The sequence below is a fragment of the Phytophthora cinnamomi genome, assembly GCF_018691715.1.
Source record: "Phytophthora cinnamomi strain GKB4 chromosome Unknown Contig25, whole genome shotgun sequence".
Classification (NCBI taxonomy): Eukaryota; Oomycota; class Peronosporomycetes; order Peronosporales; family Peronosporaceae; genus Phytophthora; species Phytophthora cinnamomi.
Genome location: NW_027150958.1, coordinates 167,149 through 176,803, shown reverse-complemented (window position 1 = coordinate 176,803; position 9,655 = coordinate 167,149). Strand labels below are relative to the sequence as shown.

General features: G+C 48.6%; 2 protein-coding genes across 2 annotated transcripts; one reads left to right on the top strand and one right to left on the bottom strand.

Annotated features, from left to right (window-relative positions):
- Positions 1–1,250: 1,250 nt before the first annotated feature.
- Positions 1,251–2,105, top strand: IUM83_16840 (Nitric oxide synthase-interacting protein; the record flags this gene model as incomplete). The annotated part of the gene is made up of 1 exon (XM_067941752.1): positions 1,251–2,105. One exon carries the CDS (start codon positions 1,251–1,253, stop codon positions 2,103–2,105), a length of 855 nt encoding a protein of 284 aa, XP_067794375.1.
- Positions 2,106–9,265: 7,160 nt separating this feature from the next.
- On the bottom strand, positions 9,266–9,640 carry IUM83_16839 (uncharacterized protein; the record flags this gene model as incomplete). The annotated part of the gene is made up of 3 exons (XM_067941751.1): positions 9,266–9,391; positions 9,488–9,569; positions 9,630–9,640. 3 exons carry the CDS (start codon positions 9,638–9,640, stop codon positions 9,266–9,268), a joined length of 219 nt encoding a protein of 72 aa, XP_067794406.1.
- Positions 9,641–9,655: the final 15 nt, after the last annotated feature.

Here is a 9,655-nt window from a genome sequence, read left to right as displayed (position 1 = left end):
GCAAAGAATGCCTTGTCTTCTTCATCGCCCTTACTACCTTCCGCCTTCCGGTTCTGTGTGTGGTCGTAAGCCATCTCCAATGCTTGCTCCAGCTGTTCATAGTTCGGTGGGTCGTCCGCTTTTTGCGTTGTGTGTATTGCAAGAAAAGTTTGAACCACATTGTAATAGCCACGCGGTAAGGAGCCAATCACGATAGCCGGTTTTGCATATTCATCTACTGGTCTGCCAACCACCGAAATTGTCTCCATGAAACGGCGCATTTCACTTAGGTGATCTGGTAGATTGCCCGTTGACTCCAGCCGGAAACGATTCAACTCTCCTCCGCATATTTTAAATAGGTTCTCCCCATGAAACGTCGTTTCAAGCGTTCCATCACGCGGTATGGAGTAGACTCGTACTTCACTGTCTTCATTATCTGATTAGTCATTGATTCGTATAGAATCTCCTTTGTCCGCGACGTTTTGCTCACCCAGTCGTCATGATCAGTCTGTTTACTTTCTTCACGCTCTGAGACGTCCTTCTCACAGTATCGCCACAGCTGCTTGCGTTGTAACTTCAGCCTGACACGCTCAAGCCACACTTCAAAGTCTTTTCCATCGAACGGCGGAATGGACTTCGTCTCGCTCTTCGACTCCTTCACCTCCTTGGCTGTATCTGCCATTCTCGCGTAGTCAGTTCCAGGCGAGCTTCACCAGCCCAGGTCTTGGGCTCACAACCTGAAGCGACCTGCAGTCGCGCGCAGAGTAAAATCTAAGCTTGCTAAAGTTTTGGCGAGCGAACAAGCAGCAAAAGCTACTTGTGAAGGAATCGTGTTTTTATGAAGTGAGCTGGTAGCCCACATTAGTTCTTCTCTTTGACAGATAGTCGTACTGTGTCTTCAACTGGCGCAAGCCTAACTGTCAGATGTAGCAGACAACCTCCGTAGGACAATTCTGCTACGTGGGAAACCTCCAGCACCATCGTGCCTTCTCGGGATAAACGACCCACACATGCTCGCCTGCATCATCATGCTTCGCAAGTTTCCGCCAAGCGGCGGGGGCCAATACACTGGAATCCTCAACATGCATTTGTTGGTGCAGACAGTACTCTCTCTATTTTACCCAATTCGGATGCCCCTGTAAATGTTACAAAAACAACTTTCACACAATTATTTAAAAAACTATTGCAATAAAGTTTAAAATAATGGACCCGAAATTCAATTCTCGCTGAGCTGTAAAAAAATGCTGTAGGACAGTTCTTAACAAGTGAGCATGAGCCGGCACAGCAAGAATGCGACGGCGACCACGCACTTCACGTACCACGAGCGCTCGGCCGCGGGCCACGGCACGCTGAAGCGGCGCTTCGGGCGTGACGCACAGCTGTCCTTCGGCGTGTGCTGCCTGTGCCTGGCGTCCACGCGCGGGCGCAGTCCGCTGGCGTCTCCCGCGGGCTTCGTGTACTGCAAGGAGTGCATCTACGCCAACCTGCTGGCGCAGAAGCGCGCTATCCAGGAGAACACGGCGGCCTACGAGCGCTTCTCGGAGGCGCAGAGCCGCAAGGCGCAGGACGCAGCGCTGCAGCAGGAACGCGCGACGTTGCAGAAGGCGCTGGACGCCGCCGAGGGCGCAGCAATCGCAGAGCCGCAGAGCCGCGCCGCGCTGGCCACGCGGAAGCTGCAGGAGAAGGTGGACGCCGCCACAGACGACGACCGGCGCGAGGCCATGAAGCGCACCAGCTTCTGGATCCCGGACTGCACGCCGTCGCAGGAGGCGACGGTGGCCAAGCCCGACGCCAAGACGAGGGACCCCATGAGCCTGGACGAGATGAAGCTCAAGCACCTCATGCCGCTCAAGTTCGACTGGGATGCAGCCGGCGAGAAGGAGGACAGGGTGCTCTGCGCCGTGACCAAGAAGGAGATTTCGCACCACCGCGCCGTGCTGCTGCGGCCGTCCGGACAGGTGCTGCTGGAGAGCTGCCTCAAGGACATGGTGCTGCCCACCATGACGTGCCCCGTCACGGGCCTGAAGCTGCGCAAGAAGGACATCGTGCACCTGCAGGCGGGGGGAACAGGCTTCAGCGCGCACAGCACCGTGGAGGCCAAGAAGTACAGACCGACCATGACCTAGGGAGACACAAGAGGCTGGATATGGATGCGGTTTGCCTGTCGGGCATCCAGTCTTCACTTCGAATACCCGCGTATCGATTCGAACGGATGAACCTCAATAGTATCTCCACAAACCAAGGCCGACTGTTCTGGAGAGTTCGCTTGATCTCGTTTGGGAGCTCCAGGTCGCCCACCGGGTAACTAGCACAGAGCATTCCGACGACATACCAATACGCCATGAAAACTGTCACCGTGCGGAACGTTCTGCTCCGTTGGTCGAGCTGCCCTTACGAAAACTGATAGACAAAAGAAAAACACAGTTATTCGGCAGTTATCTTTGTTAAGGCGATTTGCGAATCGTCCCGGCCAATAAAGCTTTTTTGATACTGGGATTTGTAACATGAGCGCGTTCTGGGTCATAACTTTATCAATATTTGTCGATCGAAACCTCTGCTGCCCACAAAATGACCCCACGGTTCTTGTCGTTCTAGCATGTTACATTTCATCTCAGACAAGTTTGGCTAGCGATGTATGGGTCCCCGTCAATATTGCCAGCAAATCCAGCCTTCAATGCATAACCAGCAATAAACAAATCGAGGCAGGCCGTAGCTTTGTTTCTTCAAATTTAGGCCACGAAATTTCAGAACTTCTCTTCGTGCGGCGCACGACTTTGTCGTATTGACCACCCCGAGGACTGCATGTTGCCTGAACGCGGAGAAAATCCGCGGATGTCGCTCGAGTGATCAGATAAATTACCTGGCACACGTATTATACTCGAGTACAAATTATTTGAAAAAATAGGGGGTTTATCTTAATAAAAACTGGATGGGTCAACATACCAGCATAATTTGATTTGAGCACAGGTAATTCAACACCACAGTCCCCTCAAGCGCCAGTTGACGAACCGAACGAATCGTATTCGGCAGGTATTTCGATTAGAGAATAATGCCACCTGAGTGGCATCCGCCTAAGGACTCAGGATAAAATCCAGAGAATAGTATCTGTTTTCAGAGCTACAGCTACAGTTTACCAGACACTCCCAGATTTAATCTCATGATGCGCACCTTAGTTTACCTATGTTGGACAACGTAACTCCCAAATTCACCAAATAAAACATCCACAGCCTCAACGATAAAGGTGTCGCTTCCCGTGGCCGCCGAATGTGAGCGTCGTACCACGCCCTCACAGAGGAATTAGGACAGAGGAGGACAATATGCCATGGTCACGTAGTTCTCAAATTTCCAAGCCTAACCCGCCCTGTCATCCGAAGAGCCAAACCATGAAGTTCCTGCCCAACACCGTCGTTCTCCTTGTTGTCGCTGCTGCCGTGCCCAGCTCTGCCACGCGGGACCTGAGAACAAGCTGCTCCGGGTTCCAAATTTGTGAGGCCATGCAACGTGGAAAAAAACTTTAACACCAACAAATGCTGCAACTCTCTCAGCGATCATCCTTTGTACAAAACCTTTAAGCTTTGCTGTGTCCAAAGCTGCACGATCAACTCCCCGTGCATTGTGAAGTAGATAGCAAGTGGGCGGCTGAACAAGCAAAGCAAATCAAGGAATACGCTTCGTTGGAGCAGCCAATTTGACTTTCTTTTCAACACAAGCAATACAAACTATTCACCCGACTACTCAGTGAACCATCGAAATGAACGTGTCTGACAAACATATATTGTGCTTTACTTTGAGGTCCGCGCGGAGCGGGACGGCGTCCGGGAGAAACAAGTTCAAAGCTCGGAAAAATAATTATTTTATTTTACTGAGAGGGTGGGTCAACTGTCGCTGGACTCAGTAGCACCCGCGGCCACGACAGGATCACCCGTCACCTCCATTCTCAGCTCCACGCCATTTGACGGGCAAAGCCATATCTGCAGTTAGAGCCCTTGAGGAGAGAACGTATAGCGTCCAGGAAAGGGAGAACGTATAGCGTCCAGCGAAAATCATGCGGGCCAGCTCGCTGACCCGCATGATTTTCGTGGGCGGCCATGACGTTCTGAACCAAGTAATGGATACGCTGCTCAAGCGTGCAGTGCCGTCTCAGAAGGCCATCGTGCCTGCGTCCCAGGCGGCCACCATCCAGCTCTTCGTGCCCACCCCTGGCCGTGGTCGAACAACGACCACTGCTGCAGAACGGCAATTACGCCAAGAAGAAGATCAACAGGCAGTAGCATACTGCAGGATTCCTGCAGCAGAGAAAAGAATCCTGCTCAACCGAAAATACTGTGATTTTCCTAACTTTTTGTTGTTGTTAGCAAACTCCCGTGACATGGACGTCCTCGAGGTCGAGATAATATTTTCGATCAAGGAGAACAACATTTCTTGTCGTTGAGGCCAACTGGCTGCATTCCTCGTCCTCCACCTCGTCGATGTCTTTATTCGCTTCAGCATGCGATTCGTTATCCCGGTGCAGTGCCGCCATAACTCTTGGATTCCACTTGACGGCGGAAAATGTTTCGACAATCAATTTGGCTGGAATGCACACTGTAGCGCACAGAAACTTCAAAATAGGATATTGCGAAGTTCTCGTCCACTTCTGCCGCAGCTCTTCAAGGCGGTCATGCACAAGGTTCATCTTACCAAACTAGACAATCCATGATGGCGGTCACGCACAGTTTCAAATTGCCAGACTAGGCAATCACCGGGAGTCCCGCACCATAGCGCTCTTGCGTATTATGCATATCACCGAATCTATTAGCAACTATGGGATATATAGCTCAATCGAGCAGCCCTCTCGATTGAGTACACCATTTCTCACCCTTACTTGCAAGTTTTACAAACCACAAGTCATGAAAAATGAGGCTCTGTCTTGAAATCGCGAAAACGTAGCCATAAATTAAAAAAATGCATGGTTCGGTCATTTGCACCTTGGTTTGTAAAACTTGCAAGTAGGGTGAGAAATGGTGCACATTATATTGTATGTGTATTATGAATACCATACATTTCTTTTCGCACGCTCACCGGGCGACGCACGGCTTTGTAACAAACAGATGCGATGGTAAACCTGCAATGAAAATTGTTCAAGGTGTATTCAAACTGACTCAAAGAATTTTAGCCAGTGGACTGCTCAATTACTATCCTACATTCTACTATTAATACTGTATGTATTGTAGGTTGCCAACATAGGCTATGTTTATTAAAGTTTAGTGGCCCTCAAATGCTGTACATGTAATCATCATGAAAATGATGACTACAGCAACTCATGCCAAGCCGTAAGCCTGAGCCTACGTTCGATAGGACACTTGATAGCCCATCTTACGTCTCGAAGCCGCTCGATCCCGAAACTAAGGGCATGTTGGATTTCAATACGTCAAATGCAGCTATTATCGGTTGTGTTGAACGGACTGGTTGAATGGAAATACAGAACCGGCACTGCGCCTCATCATAAATACTAACCTGATTTATTAAAGAGAGGCATAAATCCTCCGAGGAGTACCATTTTGCAAAACCGCAATGGACGGTGGTGACGACGACACCTTGTGGTTGGTACAGGCTATCGGTGCCTTGCTGTAGAGAAGTCAAGGTGGCACTGTCGGTTCTTAACGACGCATTGTTGCGTGCGTTAAATAGTACTGAATAAATTGGTTCTCATTTCTAATGCCGCCATGAAGAGATGTGGACCACATCTCATCATCCGTACGACCCTGTGTTATTAATATCACATACACTTTAGTGTACAACATATAAGTAACATATATTATGCTTTGCAATGCGTTTGTCGTTTCCACCTAGTGTTTTGCCCGAGTTATAATATCTGGCGCCCGATATAAAAACAGATGGCCATTAAATCCTCCAAGTTATAATCGCCAGCCTCGATATCGATCTCGATTTACGCTATCTGTGGTCGAATTGCCGATCCAAAAACGAAATTCGGGCCGATTTAATTTAAATCGCGATGTCTGTGTACGGATTATAATGCCGCGCTTATATATATAGATATATAATATGCAATTGGACACTTACATCTGGACACTTGACGAGTGGTCGGCAGATCGCGCTGCTGATCTGTCGAAGCACCGCAGTTTCTGAAAACCTTCACCTTGCACAAGTGCAGCATGTACTCTCTCGACTACCGTTGGCGAGCCGTTTTTCTTATGCATGTGTATGGAATATGTATGCAGTATGTTAGCGATATATTTGGGCCTAACGTGCGAGCACTGCAACGTTGGTACAAGTTGTTTTTGACCGATGGTGTGGTTGATGAAGGAGATCGAACTAACCGCTCGTCGCCTTGGCCGAACGACGTGGTCACCCGTGTTCGAAAGTACGTGAAAGCCCACCCTACATTTTATTTAGAGGAGCTACAGCAGTTCATACGAAACGCTTTTCCTAAAGTAAAAATGGTAGCATGGTATCAACATGCGGTCTTACATGGCGGGGAGCTGCTCGCGCGACAGACAAGCGGAAAGCCAAGCGATACAGGAGCCGCCAGTGCACTCACAAACGAAACTAACGAGCCATCAAACACGTTCAACAGATTAGTATTAGAGTAGCAGTGGCCGGCGACGTTACCTCGGTGTCCTGAGAACCAACGATGCGCCCGTTATGTTCAGTAGGAAGAGGTGGTGCGACTTACCTACACCTGGAGGTCGATTTACTACCATGTCGCATGTTTATGTCTACGAATTATTTTATCTCAGAGATCGATCTAAGCCCTAAATCCGAGCGACAAAATATCTGCAAACCAGAATACATGTATTATCTGGTCTATGTCGGTACACTAAATCGTACCAGAGGTCCGCCAATACAGTATGATATCGAATTGGATCCACCGTCTGTCACTAATAAAAACTGCAATTTCAAGCTAAACAATAGTAAAAATTGCAGCAATTTATATTGTATTGGTACAGAAATGGTACAACTAACAGCACTTTATAGAGGAATACAGCAGTTGAGATCGCAATTTTCAAGAGAGTAGGCTCAATCTATTGGTGCTAGCTGGGAGTTGAACGTCGTCATCAACAGGTTCAGGGAACCAAGATTAAACTCGGTTGATCGGCGATAGAGGTGCTGGTAGTGTTGCTAAAACGAGAAGCTCAAACCGGGAATGCACGCACACCGTGGAAATAGATATCGTTCCGGAGACGCATGGCTGTGTGGATGCGCCATAGAAGGATCTCACGAAGATGTCGTCATTCGTCATGGAGAACGCGGTCGGACGGGAAGATCAGCAGCTTCCACCCCAGGGAGCATCGAAAATCTGGAGTCCATGGTTCTGCCACAACACCTGGACGGGATAACACTCGAAGAAGCAATGCGTAGCAGCCTCTATAGGCCGGCAGCCAGGGCGCACACAGCGCTGCGCCAGCGGTGATACTGCACTCAAGTGACCCTGGTCTATAGACTGGAAGTTTATTGGCTAGACTTTCGGTATTTGCCAGTGGGGGCACTTTTTACAAATTTATTGCCAATAATTGGGCCAATTTGATATTGTATGAGGTCAGTGTTGTCCAGTAATAAAATTTTATATTGAAAAAACTGATTATTTATTGTATTGCACTATTTTTTTTCCGACCTCTGGTTCGTACGGTTCCGATAGACAGGACATCAAATATTATTTGATGTTCGATAGACAGGACATCAATATTATTTGATGTCCGTACGGTTCCGATAGACAAGACATTAAATATTATTTAATATTTGATGTTATTTAATACTTGATGTCCTGTCTATCGGAACCGTACGATTGAATGCAGGGAGTAATCAAATGAGTCTATTTAATACAATGTATTGAATGCTAAGCTCTGCTAAATACAGCCCGGAACATATTCGTCAAAATCATCGTCAAGGCTGAAAGCACATACAGTCTAGACATCCTGCATTGAGCACTTCGTCCAATTTAGCCGCAGGCAACTCAGGATAGAAGTGGTTGATAATCTTCTCGATCTAATTGTAGGCAACAAAATGGTCTTAGAATTTTATGCTGTGTGACGCGGGGAAGGATACACAGGCCTATCAAAATTAGGCAGAAATACCTACCTACCTAACTTGACCTCAAATATCCTAGAGAAGGTTTAGGTAATTCGATACAAACAGCTCAAAATCCATGTAGGTGGTATACATTACTCAAGTGAATTGTCTAAGCTACGTGCATTCATAGCGACGCGTTCAGCTAGTTCGAGCAAGCTGAAGTACTGCAGCGACAAGAGTTGGTCATCATTTGTATAGTCGGTTAGAGCTGTTCTCTGCGGGTTCTTGACTTGCAGACGATGAACTGACTAAAAAAAGGTAGCATCTACCGGCTCGACCTTCACGCCATCCGGGGCATACAGCAGCTACACCTACCAGGCAGCTCATACGAACGATCTGCTCGCTCGCATGGTGGAGCTGAACCGCGTGAGTCCACGTACAACACGACGCAGCAGAACGGCTTCTACCTCTCGCGACAGGTGCGGGCGAGGAGGAGGACGTAGGCAGTAGAATACCATCTAGTTATTAGCTGTAGCATGTCTGATTAAAGCGAAATACATGGACACTGCGATTGTGACATGTAGCGCAGGATCATCCTGGATGAAACAGCGTTCGGCTTCACCTTACCGCCTTCGCCGCTTGGCAGACTTTTGGACGCTGGCGCTGCTGGTACGAGCCATCTGATGGCAAAATGAACTCCAAAACATACAGTTTGAGGCCTGTATGCTATAACTTAGTGGCACGGAGGTCCTTCTCGCGCGGACTCTGGTTAGCTATATCACTGCTAAATGGAAAGTGATACCACAGGTTATTCGGTACTGGCAGGAGATTGAAATGACTGCTTTGAAAAACAGCCCTATCCTGTTTTTCGGATAGGGATATGTAAAGCAGCTCTTTGCGCATATTTGTGTTTGACTTTCACGTTTATGGTTACATTGCAGCTGAAGCAGCTGATCTAGTTGTTACCGTATCTGCACAAGTCGAACACGGCCTAAAAAGAAGGCACCAGTGGGTCGCTGTGCGTCCAGAGCTCACTCTCAATTACTTCTCAATTTGCCTTCAACAGTTCAACTCCTCTTCCAACCCGTCAGTCCGCCAGCGCGAGGACCGTGCAACCCGCTCACCCAGACCTTCCTGTGACATCTTCTCGCCGGGAAGCGCAGTTCATATTCCAACCAACGAATAGCGACCAAGATTGCCGGCAGTAGCGAAGGCGCTCGGTGGGAGTTCATCCATGGAGTTTTGTTCACTACGAAAGCGCACCCTGGCGTTGTTTCTAGCTTGGTACTTGGTTCAAGTGGTGAAGAGTTGCATTCACGATTCGCTGGACCACAAATACGTCACAGGGGCCCAAAACTACGACGACAATCACCCCTTTCACGTGAACGAGCTGAGGCGGAGACTGCAGGATGAAGACAATACACAACGTCAGCTGGAAAATGCAATCTACCAGCCCATGCGCATAACGCCATACTACGACAACTCTAGTCTGAGCCACCTTACAGACGCCACCCGCGCACGGGTCTTTGAAGTCGTTGATGAAGCTATCCGGCGTATCAGCAGGGCCCTTCAAGTCGTTCCTGTTAGTGGCAACCTTTTTGCGGAGCGCATTTGCACCAGCTCATTTTCTACCACCCCACCAGTGTGCCATTCGATCTCGCCGAAC